General features: G+C 44.7%; 2 protein-coding genes across 2 annotated transcripts in view; one reads left to right on the top strand and one right to left on the bottom strand.

Annotated features, from left to right (window-relative positions):
* GTPBP8 (GTP binding protein 8) overlaps window positions 1–7,366 on the bottom strand; it is an 18,621-nt gene extending 11,255 nt beyond the window's left edge. The window contains exons 1-3 of the mRNA XM_082247128.1: window positions 7,037–7,366; window positions 6,476–6,574; window positions 4,031–4,161 (exon numbers count right to left, since the gene is read on the bottom strand). Coding sequence (XP_082103254.1) covers window positions 4,031–4,161; window positions 6,476–6,574; window positions 7,037–7,360 — 554 coding nt within the window. The 5' untranslated portion in view covers window positions 7,361–7,366. The remainder of the gene's footprint in view (window positions 1–4,030; window positions 4,162–6,475; window positions 6,575–7,036) is intronic.
* A 9,045-nt stretch (window positions 7,367–16,411) lies between these two features.
* The window catches only part of GPR89B (G protein-coupled receptor 89B), a 98,833-nt gene continuing 96,995 nt past the window's right edge, over window positions 16,412–18,249 (top strand). The window contains exon 1 of the mRNA XM_082246757.1: window positions 16,412–16,571. Within this exon, the coding sequence (XP_082102883.1) occupies window positions 16,530–16,571 (42 nt within the window). The 5' untranslated portion in view covers window positions 16,412–16,529. The remainder of the gene's footprint in view (window positions 16,572–18,249) is intronic.

Genomic DNA, 18,249 nt, shown 5'->3' with positions numbered 1-18,249 from the left:
TTGGAAAATATATATACGGTGGGGCAAATTATTTTTTGATCCCTTGCAGATTTTGTAAGTTTGCCCACTTAGAGAGAAATGAAGGGTCAATCATTTTTTATCATGGAAGCAGGGCTTTTTTTTTCAGAGAATAGGTGCAGGAACTCCCCCTTCTAAGTTACTTTGTGTCTCCGCCCTCTACCCACCTCCGAGCACTAACCCTTGGTTCCACCCCTACCCACCTCCGAGCACTGACCCTTGGTTCCACCCCTTCCAACCTCCGAGCACTGACCCTTGGTTCCACCCCTTCCAGCCTCCGAGCACTAACCCTTGGTTCCACCCCTTCCAACCTCCGAGCACTGACCCTTGGTTCCACCCCTTCCAACCTCCGAGCACTGACCCTTGGTTCCACCCCTTCCAACCTCCGAGCACTGACCCTTGGTTCCACCCCTTCCAACCTCCGAGCACTAACCCTTGGTTCCACCCCTTCCAACCTCTGAGCACTAACCCTTGGTTCCACCCCTTCCAACCTCTGAGCACTAACCCTTGGTTCCACCCCTTCCAACCTCCGAGCACTAACCCTTGGTTCCACCCCTTCCAACCTCCGAGCACTGACCCTTGGTTCCACCCCTTCCAACCTCCGAGCACTAACCCTTGGTTCCACCCCTTCCAACCTCCGAGCACTAACCCTTGGTTCCACCCCTTCCAACCTCCGAGCACTAACCCTTGGTTCCACCCCTTCCAACCTCCGAGCACTGACCCTTGGTTCCACCCCTTCCAACCTCCGAGCACTGACCCTTGGTTCCACCCCTTCCAACCTCCGAGCACTGACCCTTGGTTCCACCCCCTACCCAGCTTCCAGTACAGCCCCATTTTAGAGAATATAGAGCCAAGTATAATTTTGTATTGGAATGTACAGGATTAGGTTATGATAACAAGAAAAGCAATAAAATAGATCCCCCACAGCCAGCATTAATAGACCCCCCCAGCAGCAATAGACCCCAGCAGCAGCAAAAGATCTCCCAGCAGCCAACATCAATAGACTCTCTAGCAGCCAGCAACAGTGGACCCCTCCCTAAACAGTAGATCCCTTCAACAATTAACCCTCAGTATCAAAATATCCTCCACCAGCAACAATAGATCCCCTCCAGCAACAATAGATCTCCCAGCAGCCAGCATCAGTAGAACCTCCAGCACCCATTGGAAGTGCCGGAACTGCGTTCCCCCGCGTTCCCGCTGAAAAAAAGCCCTGCATGGAAGTATTTAAAATGATAGAGACAGAATATCAACCAAAATTCCATAAAAAAAAAAAAAAAAACACACATGATACAATTGTTATAAATTAAATTGCAGTTTATGGAGTAAAATGTATTTACAGTAATCCCCTACCAACCAACAATAATTGTGGCCCCCACAGACTGGCTGCAGTATGTGCTCATGTGGCACACAGATTAGTCCTATCGATTTAGGAAGGGGCTACTAACAACAACTCGTTAGGTGTATAAAAGTCACCTGTCCACAGAATCTTCTTCCATTCAAACCTCATCATGGGCAAGACTGAAGAGCTGTCAAAGGACATCAGAGACAAGATTGTAGACCTGCACAAGGCTGGAATGGGCTACAAGACCATCGGCAATAAGATTGGCAACTGTTGGAGCGATTATTCACAAATGAAAGAAATATAAAATAACCATCAATCGTCCTCGGCCTGGAGCTCCATGCAAGATTTCGCCTCATGGGGTAAGGATGATCATGAGAAAAGTGAGGGATCAGCCCAGAAATACATGGGAGAAGCTTGTGAATGACCTCAAGGCAGTTAGGACCATAGTCACCAAACAAACCATTGGTAACACAATACACCGCCATGGATTGAAATCCTGCAGCGCCAGCAAGGTCCTCCTCCTCAACAAGGCACATGTACAGGCCGTTTGAAGTTTGCCAATAAACCTCTAAAAGATTTAGAGAAGGGTTGGGAGAAAGTACTGTGGTCAGATGATACCAAAATTTAGCTCTTTAGCATCAACTCGTCTCGCCGTGTTTGGAGGAAGAAAAATGCTGACTATGACCCTAAAGCCTCGTACACACGTGTCGAAAATTGGCCGGGAATTTTCGTCCGACGACCGATCTGCCGATTTTCGGCTTGTTAGTATGATGCTTCCGACAACCGACTCCGACTTTTCGGCCGAAAAAAATCTGGTGTGAAGGCTATAAAATTTTTGTCCACCGTCAAAACACGGCCGATTTTCCGTCAGTCAGTACAGATTTCGACAGGGAAAAATCTAATGAGCAAGACTAGGCATGCTCAGAGAAGAAAGAACACAAAGAAAGCAATCCAACACATGACATCACTTCTGAAGTATAATTCTGTCGGTCGACAAAAGTCCAGTGCAGTCTAGGCACATTCCAACCAACAAAACACCACTCTGGACAAAAGACGGACGACCGTTCGGCGGATATTCGTTACGTGTGTACTAGGCTTAAGAATGCCATCCCTACAGTCAAGCACGGAGGTGGAAACATTATGTTTGGGGCTTTTTCCCTGCTAAAGGTACAGGCTGACTTTGCCGCATTAGGGGCCATGTACTGTAAAATCTTGGATAAGAACCTTCTTCCCTCAGCCAGAACACTGAAAATGGGTCATGGATGGGTCTTCCAGCATGACAATGACCCAAAACATGCCGCCAACGCAACAAAGGAGTGGCTCAAGAAGAAGCACAGTAGCCAATCTCCAGACCTTAATCCTATAGAAAATGTATGGAGGGAGCTGAAACTTTGAGTTGCCAAGCGACAGTCAAAAAACCTTAAGGATTTAGAGAAGATCTGTAAAGAAGAGTGGATCAAAATCCTTCTGAGATGTGTGCAGACCTGGTCACCAACTACAAGAAATGTCTGACCTCTGTGCTTGCCAACAAGAGTTTCTCCACCAAGTACTAAGTCATCAATGAAACAAAAAAAAACGCTCCAGGTGAATGAGTATCTAGTTAAAGCGGAGTTCCAGCCTAACCGCACACTCACCTGTCCCACGGTCCAGTGATGCGCCGGCTTCTCCCTCTCTGCTCTGCGGCGCCGGCATCACTGATGTGGGCACCCGGCTGTGACAGTTTGCGGCTTCACAGCCGGGTACGCACTGCGCATGCGCGAGTTGCGCTATGCGTCGTGATTGGCCGGCAATCTTCTGGGACCTCTGACATGTCCCAGAAGATTGCAGGGAGGGAGGGAGAGAGTAGAACTTCCACTCAGGGTGCCGCGGCGCTCCGAGCGGAAGTGGGAGCGGGTACCTGTCAAAACTAGGTACCCGCCCCCCCCCCCCCCCCCAAAAAAAAAAAAAAATGACATACCAAATGTGGCATGTCAGGGGGTTTGGACTATTTAAAGCGGAAGTTCCACTTTTGAGTGGAACTCCGCTTTAATCCCCCCCCCCCCACACACTAGTGACTAAGCGCTAACATTTGAGCGAAACGCGTCTACCTCTTTGCTCCATCTGTCAACCACTTGTCATATGCAGCTTCAATAAAAGGATTTTTGGAAATGCAGCCATCCTGAATTATTTCCTAATGACATACAAAGTACTAAGTCATGTTTTGCTTGGGGGGGTGAAATCAAAAATGTTGTTTTTACTCACTGAACTGCAACTCAATTTATAACAATGTTTTTTCAGAATTTTTGTTTGATATTCTGTTTCGATCATTTAAAATGCACCTATGATCAAAGTTATAGACCCGTAATTTCTGTGTAAGTGGGAAAAACTTACAAAATCTGCAGGGGAATCAAATAATTATTTTCCCCACTGTATATTTTGCTCACCCCAAAAGTAACATAGAAACATAGAATGTGTCGGCAGATAAGAACCATTTGGCCCATCTAGTCTGGCCAACATATCTGAATCCTATGAATAGTCCCTGGCCCTATCTTATATGAAGTATAGCCTTATGCCTATCCCATGCATGCTTAAACTCCTTCACCCTACCTCCTACCCAGCCCTAAGTGACATTTATCTTTAGTATGTACACAGCCCTTATGGAATACATAGCTGTTGGTCCTGGAAACATACTTGCGTCTCTCCTGTATGTAGGATTCCACCATTTCAGCAAAGTCCTCGGGTGCTCTGTACCCGTAGCCCGGCATGTCCACCAGGGTGAAGGCTTTCCCCACTTTGAAAAAGTTCATTTTCTTTGTGTGACCCTCGGGGAGAGAGAGGAAGAAGCATAATGAACACCGGAGTAATACAAGCAAGGGGCTGATCACTGAAAGATTCGATTTGAATCGGTCCAAGGTAATAGTGATGGTGGGACCCTCTAATTATAAACACTTTTTAGCTCTCTAGGTCATTATCCCTAAATAGGAGACAACAGAAAATTCTCCCCCAACCCCCATTGGGAAAACATGAGGGGGGGGGGGGGGATTGGCACCAAAGAGACCACATACAAAATAATAATACCATAGATCTTTTTTAGTTAGACTAAAAACAAAGTAACCAAAGCACCAAATTGTATATGTCACATGCACAAACAGTCTATTATCCATATTGCAATTGGCGTTTCATGAAATATTCGCTTCCTCAGGATCCATGCCTCTTGCCACATGTTGGCAAAATGTTCTGATCTACAAAAGTAAATTACATTTAATAGCTGTAATATATATATATATATATACACACACACACACACACACACAATTATTTTCGTAGATCAGAACATTTTGCAGAATTGGTAAGCTGCAATAGAATAAATGTTTCCTTCTGGGTTTGATACCGCTTTAACAGACCAAAATAAAGAAAAAAAAAAACAAAAAAAAAAAGGTGGTAATTGTTGGTTTGCATACACTTTCAAGTGGTTCTAAAGATGGAATATTTTGACCTTCATGTATTCTTTGCACTAAAGGTAAGAACCTTCTGTGTTCAGGCCCCCCCAATACTTATTGAAGCCGGATCTCGATTCAGGGATGTACCAGAGAGCAGCGGCTTTCTTTCCTCACTGGAAATGGGGGTAACATTTGGAGCCATTGAGGAGAGAGCTGGGGGCAGGGCCGAGCCACACTGTGTGTGTCAATGGATACTTCGAGCAGAGCTCAGGGGCGAGCCCGCAAAAGCGCCTCAGAGCAAGCCGAATGCTTTGGGGGCACTCGGCATGGGGGAGGAACCAGAAGCACCCAGCATGGGCGAGGACCAATTAGCACCCAACATGGGGGAGGACCCAGAAGCACCCCATCGGCACCCGGCATGAGGGAGGACCCAGAAGCACCCCATCGGCACCCGGCACTGGCAAGGACACAGAAACACCCCATCGGCACCCGGCACGGGTAGGACCCAGAAATACGCCATCGGCACCCGGCACAGGGGAGGACCCAGAAACACCCCATCGGCACCCGGCACGGGGGGAGGACCCAGAAACACCCCATCGACACCCGGCTCGGGGGAGGACCCAGAAACACCCCATCGACACCCGGCTCGGGGGAGGACCCAGAAACACCCCATCGACACCCGGCTCGGGGGAGGACCCAGAAACACCCCATCGACACCCGGCTCGGGGGAGGACCCAGAAATACCCCATCGGCACCCGGCTCGGGGGAGGACCCAGAAATACCCCATCGGCACCCGGCACGGGGGAGGACCCAGAAACACCCCATCGACACCCGGCACGGGGGAGGACCCAGAAACACCCCATCGACACCCGGCACGGGGGAGGACCCAGAAACACCCCATCGACACCCGGCACGGGGGAGGACCCAGAAACACCCCATCGACACCCGGCTCGGGGGAGGACCCAGAAACACCCCATCGACACCCGGCACGGGGGAGAACCCAGAAGCACCGCTTCGCCACCCTATTGGCACCTGGCATGGGGGAGGACCCAGAAGCACCCCAACTTGTTTGGGTTCCTGTAATGACATACTGGTATCCCTTTAATAACATACTAGGGTCCCTATAATGACTTACTGGTGTCCCTTTAATAACCTGCCGGGGTTCCTGTAATAACATACTGGTGTCCCTTTGATGATGTACAGGTGTCCCAATAACATACTGGGGTCCCTATAATAACCTGCTGGGGTTCCTGTAATAACATACTGGTGTTCTCTTAATACCATACTGGGGTTACTAGAATGACATACTGGTGTCTCTTTAATAACCTGCTGGGGTTCCTGTAATGACATACTGGTGTCCCATTAACCAGCTGGGGTTCCCGTAATGACATACTGGTGTCCCATTAACCAGCTGGGGTTCCTGTAATGACATACTGGTGTCCCATTAACCAGCTGGTGTTCCTGTAATGACATACTGGTGTCTCTTTAATAACCTGCTGGGGTTCCTGTAATGACATACTGGTGTCCCATTAACCAGCTGGGGTTCCTGTAATTACATACTGGTGTCTCTTTAATAACCTGCTGGGGTTCCTGTAATGACATAATGGTGTCCCTTTAATGATGTACCCAATTAATGTGTCCCATTAACCTACTGGGGTCTCTAGAATGACATACTGGTGACTCAGTGATCACATACTGGTGTTTTGGAGATTCGTACATCGATTCCAGGGACCAGCGCAAACAACGACTTGATGAGCGAAGACTTTCCCACATTGCTTCTTCCTATGAAACAAACCTACAGAGAGAGAGAGGAACAGTTTATAGGAAAGCAGAGTACAAACTCACTTCTTACTGTCAGTTCTATTCCATTTGTTTTTGATGTTACTTTTATACATTCACAGACTCGCTGTTCTATATCTTTATGAGTGAAGATAATAGAGTATATACTGTATGCAAATAAGTATGATGAAGGCAGAAGCACATTTGTCCCCATCTAATGTAAAACAGATAATATTTGTCTCCAGACAATGATGTATCTGGGGGTGTGGTCAGTATACATTCTGTGTACAGAACACCCCCAGACGGCCATATTGCATTTTATAGAAAGTTACAAAGCTGCAGATTGGAAAGGAAAGGTCATTTTTAATAACATTCAATTACAATATGACTTGTGCAGCAATTCTATACACTTTAATTTTATTTTTTTGCGATTATTTTCCCATGAATGCGGAGTTCTCATTAATTTGCCATCACTAACCTCAGGTTGCTGCAGGTCAGGTGTGTGATCTATTCTGACAGCGGAGGAGACATAATCAATCACGTGCTTTCCCGATGCTCTGAACAAGATCTCGGCGGCGGAGATTTCCTCAATAGGAGGGTCAAATAGCCTAAAATTAGTCCGGTCCACACCGGGACTGACTATCCTCTCCAGATCTGTCACCGGATACAATATACTCCTCATCTTCTTCTCCTGCAGCCTGGACACCTCCTGGAAGGAAGCATGGCTCCCAGCATTCCTACACAACCCGCATGCTGGAAAATGTCTGCTCAACAACCGGCCCCTCTGTAGTATGGTCCTCATAGTTCAGCTACCCGGGGATAAAAAGATTGGAAGTTTAACAAATTAATTAAATTACAGTTTATTATATTGTTTATTATAGTCAGGGCTAAATAGATAAATAATAATACATTTTTTTTCCTTTTCTTTATTATGAAAAAAAAAAAAAAAATTGTTGAAATCCAGCATTTTTTTTTTAATATGGTTAGGGCTAAATATTTTTTCCTTTTCTTTATTATGAAAAAAAAAATTGTTGAAATCCAGCATTTTTTTTAAAAAATATGGTTAGGGCTAAATATTTTTTCCTTTTCTTTATTATGAAAAAAAAAATTGTTGAAATCCAGCATTTTTTTTTTAATATGGTTAGGGCTAAATATTTTTTCCTTTTCTTTATTATGAAAAAAAAAATTGTTGAAATCCAGCATTTTTTTTAAAAAATATGGTTAGGGCTAAATATTTTTTCCTTTTCTTTATTATGAAAAAAAAAAATTGTTGAAATCCAGCATTTTTTTTTTAATATGGTTAGGGCTAAATATTTTTTCCTTTTCTTTATTATGAAAAAAAAAATTGTTGAAATCCAGCATTTTTTTTTAATATGGTTAGGGCTAAATATTTTTTCCTTTTCTTTATTATGAAAAAAAAAATTGTTTAAATCCAGCATTTTTGTTTTTTTAAATATGGTTAGGGCTAAATATGTTTTCCTTTTCTTTATTATGAAAAAAAAAATTGTTGAAATCCAGCATTTTTTTTTAATATGGTTAGGGCTAAATATTTTTTCCTTTTCTTTATTATGAAAAAAAAAATTGTTTAAATCCAGCATTTTTTTTTTTTAAATATGGTTAGGGCTAAATATTTTTTCCTTTTCTTTATTATGAAAAAAAAAATTGTTTAAATCCAGCATTTTTTTTTTTAAATATGGTTAGGGCTAAATATTTTTTCCTTTTCTTTATTATGAAAAAAAAAAAAAAATTGTTGCAATCCAGCATTTTTTTTTTTAAAATATGGTTAGGGCTAAAATAAAAAAAAAAACCTAGATTTTAAACTATAAAATGTTTTTTTTTAGTCCGGACCATAAGTAAGAAAAAAAAAATGCTTTTTTTTTTATGGACTAAAAAAAAAAAAAAAAAAAAAATTGTTGAAAGCCAGCATTTTTTTTTCTTTATTAGATTCATGAATAATAATAAAAAAAAACAAAACAAAAAAAAAAAAAACTTTATAGTTAAAATCCAGTTCTTTTTATTCTTTTAAATATTTGCCCTGACCATATTAAAGAAAAGAGAAAAAATGCTGGATTTCAACAAAAAAATGTTGTCCATAATAAAGAAAGAAAAATAAAATGGATTTCTACTATATAGTATGGTTTCTTTTTAGCCCTGACTATAAGAAATAAATAAAAAAAAAAATTGAAATAGTCTTGGCTATAAAAAAGGAGGAAACACTGGATTTTAACTAAATGTTTTTGCCTTTTCTTTAATATGTCTGGGACCAAAAAAAAAAAAAAAAAATTATAATATATATATATATATATATATACACACACACACACACACACATATACATATATATATATATATATATATACACACACACACACAGGGAGTGCAGAATTATTAGGCAAATGAGTATTTTGACCACATCATCCTCTTTATGCATGTTGCCTTACTCCAAGCTGTATAGGCTCGAAAGCCTACTACCAATTAAGCATATTAGGTGATGTGCATCTCTGTAATGAGAAGGGGTGTGGTCTAATGACATCAACACCCTATATCAGGTGTGCATAATCATTAGGTAACTTCCTTTCCTTGGGCAAAATGGGTCAAAAGAAGGACTTGACAGGCTCAGAAAAGTCAAAAATTGTGAGATATCTTGCAGAGGGATGCAGCACTCTTAAAATTGCAAAGCTTCTGAAGCGTGATCATCGAACAATCAAGCATTTCATTCAAAATAGTCAATAGGGTCGCAAGAAGCGTGTGTAAAAACCAAGGCGCAAAATAACAGCCCATGAACTGAGAAAAGTCAAGCGTGCAGCTGCCAAGATGCCACTTGCCACCAGTTTGGCCATATTTCAGAGCTGCAACATCACTGGAGTGCCCAAAAGCACAAGGTGTGCAATACTCAGAGACATGGCCAAGGTAAGAAAGGCTGAAAGACGACCACCACTGAACAAGACACACAAGCTGAAACGTCAAGACTGGGCCAAGAAATATCTCAAGACTGATTTTTCAAAGGTTTTATGGACTGATGAAATGAGAGTGAGTCTTGATGGGCCAGATGGATGGGCCCGTGGCTGGATTGGTAAAGGGCAGAGAGCTCCAGTCCGACTCCGGTGGAGTACTGGTTTGGGCTGGTATCATCAAAGATGAGCTTGTGGGGCCTTTTCGGGTTGAGGATGGAGTCAAGCTCAACTCCCAGTCCTACTGCCAGTTTCTGGAAGACACCTTCTTCAAGCAGTGGTACAGGAAGAAGTCTGCATCCTTCAAGAAAAACATGATTTTCATGCAGGACAATGCTCCATCACACGCGTCCAAGTACTCCACAGCGTGGCTGGCAAGAAAGGGTATAAAAGAAGAACAGCTAATGACATGGCCTCCTTGTTCACCTGATCTGAACCCCATTGAGAACCTGTGGTCCATCATCAAATGTGAGATTTACAAGGAGGGAAAACAGTACACCTCTCTGAACAGTGTCTGGGAGGCTGTGGTTGCTGCTGCACGCAATGTTGATGGTGAACAGATCAAAACACTAACAGAATCCATGGATGGCAGGCTTTTAGTGTCCTTGCAAAGAAAGGTGGCTACATTGGTCACTGATTTGTTTTTGAATGTCAGAAATGTATATTTGTGAATGTTGAAATGTTATATTGGTTTCACTGGTAAAAATAAATAATTGAAATGGGTATACTGTATATTTGATTTTTGTTAAGTTGCCTAATAATTATGCACAGTAATAGTCACCTGCACACACAGATATCCCCCTAAAATAGCTAAAACTAAAAACAAACTAAAAACTACTTCCAAAAATAGTCAGCTTTGATATTAACCACTTGCCTTCTGTGCACTTAAACACCCTTCCCATCCAGGCCAATTTCAAGCTTTCAGCGCTCGCACACTTTGAATGACAATTGCGCGGTCATGCTACACTGTACCCATATGAAATTTTTATCATTTTTTTCACACAAATAGAGCTTTCTTTTGGTGGTATTTAATCGCCTCTGGGTTTTTTATTTCTTACAAAAAAAAAAGAAAAAAGACAGAAAATTTTGAAAAAAAAAAAAAAAAGTTTTTCTTATTTTCTGCGAGTAAATTTTGAAAATAAATTTTTCTCCCTCACTGATGTGCGCTGATGAGGCGGCACTGATGGGCACTGATAGGCTGCACTGATGATATGGCACTTATGGGCACTGATGAGGTGGCACTTATGGGCACTGATGAGGAGGTACTAATATGCCGCACTGATGAGCACTGATAGGCAGCATTGATAGGCAGCATTGATAGGCGGCACTGATAGGTGGCACTGCGAGGCGGCACTGACGGGCGGCACTGATGGGCAGCACTGATGGGCACTGATGGGCAGCACCATCAGTGCCCACACTCAGTGCCCATAGTGCTGCCAGTCAGTGCTCATCAGTGCCTAGATGAGCAGGCACTGATGGGCACTGACTGGCAGCACTATGGGCACTGATTGTGGGCATTGATGGGGGCACTGATGGTGGGCACTGTGGGCACTGATGGGGGGGCAATGTGTGTGTGTTTTTTTACCTTTAGTAATCAGGGCACTGGTGATCAGTGCCCTGATTACAATCCTGTGTGTCCCCAGCGGCTGTCGGCTCCCCCTCCTTCCTCACACTGCAGTGTCTGTGTGAGGAAGGAGCGCCGGCGATGAGAGATGATCTCATATGTTTACATATGAGATCATCTCTCCTTGGACGGCTTGATCACGTGGTGAATGGCCGCTGTGATTGGCCATTCACCACGATCTGTGATTGGCTGTGTCCAAGGGACACGGCCGACACAGATTCTCCCCGATGCGCGCTTGCGGGAGCGCGCGGGGGGCGTGTCTCTGGAGGCCGTTTAAAAACGGCCTCCCGAAAATTCGAGTCCGCGCTGCAGCCGTATATAGGCTGTAGCGCGGATGGGAGGGGGTTAATGAGTTTTTTGGGTTCATTGAGAACATGGTTGTTGTTCAATAATAAAATTAATCCTCAAAAATACTCATTTGCCTAATAATTCTGCACTCCCTGTATATGTATATATATATATATATATAAAAAAAATGAATTCCTGATTGTCACCAGAACTAGTGTCCCCATTGGAAGACGTCTCTTCTATTCCTGTTCTGGGGACAACCCAAAAATGTGTGATTTTCTTTGTGATAAAGGTAAATGGGACAAATAGAGAGGATGAATCTCCCTAACGGGGGGCACAGACAGCAATAAAAACCTGACAGGGGTTCTAATCCCTCTCCACTCTATCCAAATCTGGAGACAAACAGGGATTCATTCATTTTGGGAGGGATTTCCTCTCACTTTCTGTTTGGCTACAGGACAGGAAATGAAGGGAAATCTCCACAATGGGGACACAGATGGCAAATAAAACCTAACCCTCCCTTACTCTAGCCAAAAATAAAATATGTTTTGTCTGTAGGAGATAAGTTTAGGGTGGAGTGACCCATTCATGGAAACCTATAATGGAAGAGAAATCATCTGAAAATGCCAATCGCCTGGCTGTCTCTGGCTTCAATACCTTGTAACTTGGGAGGAAGCACGGAGCTCAGAAAAGCCAAAACCATGAAAGCTCCCCCATGACAGCCAGGGAATTGGCATTTTCTCAGGAGGAGAGGTCAGCATACTTATAAAGCAATCACTCTGACGTTCAACAAACATTCACTGCAGGTGAATCTTCCTGGATCATGGGCTTTAAATGACAGTGATTGGTTCACTTCTAGGGAAAGTCACATTCACTGCAGGTGAATCTTCCTGGTTCATGGGCTTTAAAAGACAGTGATTGGTTCACTTCTAGGGAAAGTCACATTCGCTGGAGGTGAATCTTCCTGGTTCACCTGCTTTAAAAGACAGTGATTGGTTCACTTCTAGAGAAAGTCCCATTCACTGCTTTATAAATTCTATTATAAGAGCTCCCCTCCATTGCCTCCCCTTTATTCCTCCCCTCCCCCATATCACACATCTCACCTCTATCTCCAGTGTCCCTTCTCCATTCACTGCACATGGCTGCGTCCCAAGCCTCGATATGAAATGCCCTTCCTTCCTTTTTACCCAATCATTGACCTCCTTTGCATTGTCGGTTAGCTGATTGGCTACTATACATAGCGTACTTCCCAAGCCGGATGTGAAGCCGTTTCCCCCGCCAGCCAATCCAAACTAAGAACAGTGGAAACACTAGAGAACGAAGATGCTTCTTATTCTATGTCTCCACACCGCGGCCATTTTTCTTTGGCTCGTTTTCCATTACTTTCAATGGAGCTGGGGCTCCGACGCTCTGCACAGATCATTAGCACTCGGTGCAGGAAATGAGGACACCTGTGTGTATATCTTCTGTGATGATCTCTTTCTCCTGCGGAGGATGATGTGGTTGTTGTTGGGAGAGGAAGGGAAGAAGTGACAGTGTGTGGATCAGGTCAGTGCTGTGTGTGTATGATAGAACTCTGACATTGTACCAGTGTGGGGTCACATGACTGCAGCTGCCAAGCAGTGACACATGTTCTGCTCTCACTTTTATTTGGTTGCCATTGATTTCTGGGACTGAGGGTCTATTTTATTAAATGTCTGAACTCCACACAGACAGCTGAATGCACAGATGGAAGTTTGTATTTCTGTCCATCCACTCCTGGGATTTACACTGCTCTGCCACACAGTGCAACCCTGGCTGTCAGCGTGGGAGACCTGATTTTTTTGTTTTGCTAAAGCTCAGTAAATTTTACACGTCTCCCCTCCTTCCCCAAGCTTGTGATTGGCCGGTAAAGGAGAAGTAGCAGAATAATGAGGTCATCTCTGTTCTCTACTCCTATCAGCATGCACCGCCACCGACCTGATTGGCTCTAGGAATGAGCACGGGTTTGGTCAATGCTTAACCTGGAAGCAGGCTGTCAATCCCGCCAAATCTGCCGTGCTCTAGGAATTCCCTGCCCCCCATCCACTCAATACTAAGGGGCTGGGGGTGCTTTTGACATCATTGCCCTAATATGGCCTTTTGGCTTTGGTCACTACAACTTGTTTACTATGGGATTTTGGTGTTTTCCTCTATCCTTTGCTCTTATTTAGTGCTAGTTAGTTCAGTCCAAACTATACCCTCCCCATGCATTCCATGTTCCCTCAGTCAGTGTTAGTTGCTCACACAGACAAGGCTTAGGGCCCTTTTACACGGGCGCAACCGCTGACGGAATCTGTTCTGCTCAGTGGGGATCAATGCGCCGATCCCCGCTCAGCAGGCGGATGACAGCTCCATCTCCGCTCTGTGTGCATAGAGGGAGGTGTCAGATCCCCGCCGTAGTCTATGGGGAGATCAGATGAGAACTGCCCGATCCGATCCTCCAGATGGATAGAAAATAGGGTTTCCATCCGTTCGGATTTCACGGACAGGATCGGAATCGGATAGCAGCGGAGATGTCACCACTGAAATCCGCTGCCCCATAGGGATGCATGGAGGATACAATCAGATCCGCCTGAAAAACTGACAGGCGGATCGGATCGCCCGTGTGAAAGGGGCCTTAGGAAATGAATTTTCTTCTTACACTTCAAAAGACTGGAAAAACATCCAATGCACTGCGATTAGCTGAAATAAAATTGTTTTGGATTCAACTTATGTGACTTATGGAAGAGTTACGCTGTCTGTGGCTGGTGCCAAGTCAGCAGGTAACTATAATATCTGGGCAGACCAGGTCTAAGGAGGTATGCCAATGCCATTTGAAACAGAACACACAATTATTATAACATAATTGTTGACCAGCACTGATGCGGCTCAGAGCTCTGAAAGTAAGTATATATTAGGGAGAGATCGAATCTAGATTGGGAGGGTTGGGTAGATTTTTGCTTTATTCTGTTGACAAAAATCAAATCCAGGATCGTTAACAAACGAAAACTAAAATGTGAGGCTTTTACCATTGGGACTTCCGGTTTCCACCGTGTTCTGCCTGCTTCTGCTCCCAGCAAGCAAGTGAGTGGAGTCCATAGCGTGCATCGCTTTGCAGCAGTTAGAGCACTGTGCATCCAGCATTACAGACCTCCTCCGAGTCCTCAGACGACCGTCCAGACCAGAGCAGCACTGTGCATCCGGCATTACAGACCTCCTCCGAGTCCTCAGACGACCGTCCAGAGCAGAGCAGCACTGTGCATCCAGCATTACAGACCTCCGAGTCCTCAGACGACCATCCAGAGCAGAGCAGCACTGTGCAGCCTCCCGACTCGAGTCTCAGTCTCACTCCTGACTCTAGAGCAGACCAAACTAAAGCACTGAGAGTGTGTACATTAAAATTAAAGGCCTGATGCATCCCCTCAGCCCACCATCCATCCAGAGCACTGTGTGTGCATTACAGGCCTCCTCTGACCACCGGCATCCAGAGCACTGTACATTACAGGCCATCCCTCAGACCTGAGACCACCATCCAGCACTGTGCAGCATTACAGGCCTCCTCAGACCACTGTCCAGAGCACTGTGCAGCATTACAGGCCACCTCTGATCACCGTCCAGAGCACTGTGCAGCATTACAGGCCTCCTCAGATCACCGTCCAGAGCACTGTGCAGCATTACAGGCCTCTCAGAGTCAGACCACCATCCCAGAGCACTGTGCATTACAGGCATCCCCTCAGACCACCATCCAGAGGACTGTGTGCAATGCATTACAGGCTTCCTCTTTAGAATGTCCATATCCAGAGCACTGTGCAGCATTACAGGCTTCCTTTTCAGACTGTCTATGTCCAGAGCACTGTGCAGCATTACAGGCCTCCTTTTCAGACCGTCTATGTTCAGAGTACTGTGCAGCATTACAGGCCTCCTCAGACCACCGTCCAGAGCACTGTGCAGCATTACAGGCCTCCTCTGATCACCATCCAGAGCACTGTGCAGCATTACAGGCCTCCTCTGACCACCTTCCAGAGCACTGTGCAGCATTACAGGCCTCCTCTGATCACCGTCCAGAGCACTGTGCAGCATTACAGGCCTCCTCTGACCACCGTCCAGAGCACTGTGCAGCATTACAGGCCTCCTCTGATCACCGTCCAGAGCACTGTGCAGCATTACAGGCCTCCTCCTGACCACCTTCCAGAGCACTGTGCAGCATTACAGGCCTCCTCTGATCACTGTCCAGAGCACTGTGCAGCATTACAGGCCTCCCCTGATCACCGTCCAGAGCACTGTGCAGCATTACAGGCCTCCTCAGACCACCATCTAGAGCACTGTGCAGCATTACAGGCCTCCTCTGATCACTGTCCAGAGCACTGTGCAGCATTACAGGCCTCCCCTGATCACCGTCCAGAGCACTGTGCAGCATTACAGGCCTCCTCTGACCACCGTCCAGAGCACTGTGCAGCATTACAGGCCTCCTCTGATCACCGTCCAGAGCACTGTGCAGCATTACAGGCCTCCTCTGACCACCTTCCAGAGCACTGTGCAGCATTACAGGCCTCCTCTGATCACTGTCCAGAGCACTGTGCAGCATTACAGGCCTCCTCAGACCACCGTCCAGAGTGGCTAAATCTGTGAGTTTGTTCAAATCCTAATACCATAAATAATATCATGATTTTAGATTTTTTTTTTTTACTCCAGGAGTATATAATTAGTTTGGAAATTCTAAAGAAATGCTTAAATAATGCATTACAATTTACCTAAACATATTAGATTTTAGATGACTAATATGATTTTATTCAACTAAAATGTACTGGAGATTTTAGTTGACTTAAATGCGACAAAAACGAAAACAATTATAGATGATTAAAATGGGACTAAAATTAAAATGGCATTTTGGTAAAGACTATAACTAAAACCAACTTTAAAATCTGATTCCAATATTAACCCTGGCTTTAATTGAATTCACTTATAATTTGTACTTTACTTCCATAGTGCCATGCAAGGATCGAGCCTGGAATGTGAAGATCCCGCCCACCTCTTCTTCTACTGAAGGTTCCCTGGACTGTGGAGTCAGGTGCAATCAGGACAATCAACGGACTGCATACCAATCAACCATGAGCTTCCTCTTCGACTCCATCCTTATGGTCATATCTCAGGTGAGGATCTGGAATAGGTTATTTGGAGGGTTTTTCTGTAGTCCTGTCCTTCGGTGACAACGCTGCTCCTCCTTAGATACAGTACGGTGAGTGTTGTCACCCTAGGACAGGAAGTGTGTTACTGGTAGGATCACCAGATAATAATAAAGGGAAAAAAGAATACTAATGCAGTAACCAGATTTAGGGACTGGCGAGCTGCAATATGTTCATTTTGTTTTCTTGTTTAACCACTTTACCGCTAAGTACTGTAATAGTACTGCGGCAAAGTGGCTCGTTCGCGTCTGACGACGTAGACCTACGTCGCCAGACTCCTCCCCTGTAGGCGGCGCTCGCGCGCCGCCGGAGGCGCGCTCCCGCTGTTTTCATTCACAGCAGGAGTCGGGCCAGGGGAGGAGCAGCGGCGATCGCCGCTGCTCTGCCCCGATCGTCGGGGATCTAGTGTGGAGATCCGCCCGCCTGTGTAAACACAAGCGGGCGGATCTCCTCAGTGACAGGGAGTGACAGATCGGAGTGTTCAGCATAGCTGGACATCCGATCTGTCCCTGTCTCACACAGTCACCTCCCCCCCCACACGTTAGTAAGCACCAGGCATACATTAACCCCTCCCTCTCCAATAAAATTAACCCCTTCCCTGCCAGTGTCATTTTTACAGTAACAGTGCATATATATAGCACTGATTACTGCAGTAATGTCACTGGTACCCCCAAAAGTGTCAAAAATGTCAGTCAAGGGTCCGATCTGTCCGCCGCAATGTCGCAGTCCCGCAAAAAAAAAATCGCAGATCGCCGCCATTACTCGTTAAAAAAAAAAACACCAAAAATGACAGAAATATTTCCCTTTGTTAGTAAACACAATAACTTTTGCGCAAACCAATCAAAATACGCTTATTGCAATTTTTTTTACCAAACATAGGTAGCAGAAAACAAATTGGCCAAAAATTAAAAAAAAAATTGGTTTTTACATCTTTTTTGGGAGGAATTTCATATAAAAAAATGTTAAAAATATTGTTATTTTTTCAAAATAAACGCTCTTTTTTTGTTTATAGCGCAAAAAGTAAAAATCGCACAGGTGATCAAATACCACCAAAAGAAAGCTCTGTTTGTGGGAAAAAAAGGACGTCAATTTCGTTTGGGTACGGCGTCGCACGACCGCGCAATTGTCAGTTAAAGTCGCACAGCGCCGAATCGCAAAAAGTGGCCCAGACGTAAGACAGCAAAATGCTCCAGTGGTAAAGTGGTTAAGATGACACTGAACAATCTGATTGTACAATCTCCTGTGTGATTGTATAGGCTTACCCTCATGTTACATCGTTTTGGTAAATGCTCGGCTTTTTTTCATTGCCTAACCTGAGCCAGTGGGCTCTCTGGATGTGTTTTATTCTCTCACTATTTTGTATGAACTCGCATCAAAGTCCCGGGACCTCCTGGGTGCTTTATTTTTCTTCAGTGGAGTCTAGTTTTGATAAATTCCTCTCTGTGTTATTCTATATTTTTTTTTATTACAGGTACTCCTATAGTGCCATCAATTTACACAGAACTTTACATATATACAGTATCTCACAAAAGTGAGTACACCCCTCACATTTTTATAAATATTTTCATGTGACAACACTGAAGCAGTGTTAACCGGTTGCCGACCGCCGCACGACTATATACTGCGGCGGTCAGCCCCGGCCAGG

The sequence above is a fragment of the Pelophylax lessonae genome (assembly GCF_965119305.1).
Source record: "Pelophylax lessonae genome assembly, chromosome: 2".
NCBI classification, from domain to species: Eukaryota; Metazoa; Chordata; class Amphibia; order Anura; family Ranidae; genus Pelophylax; species Pelophylax lessonae.
The sequence above is the reverse complement of the archived record's forward strand: the minus strand, read 5'-3'. Positions and strand labels throughout refer to the sequence as shown.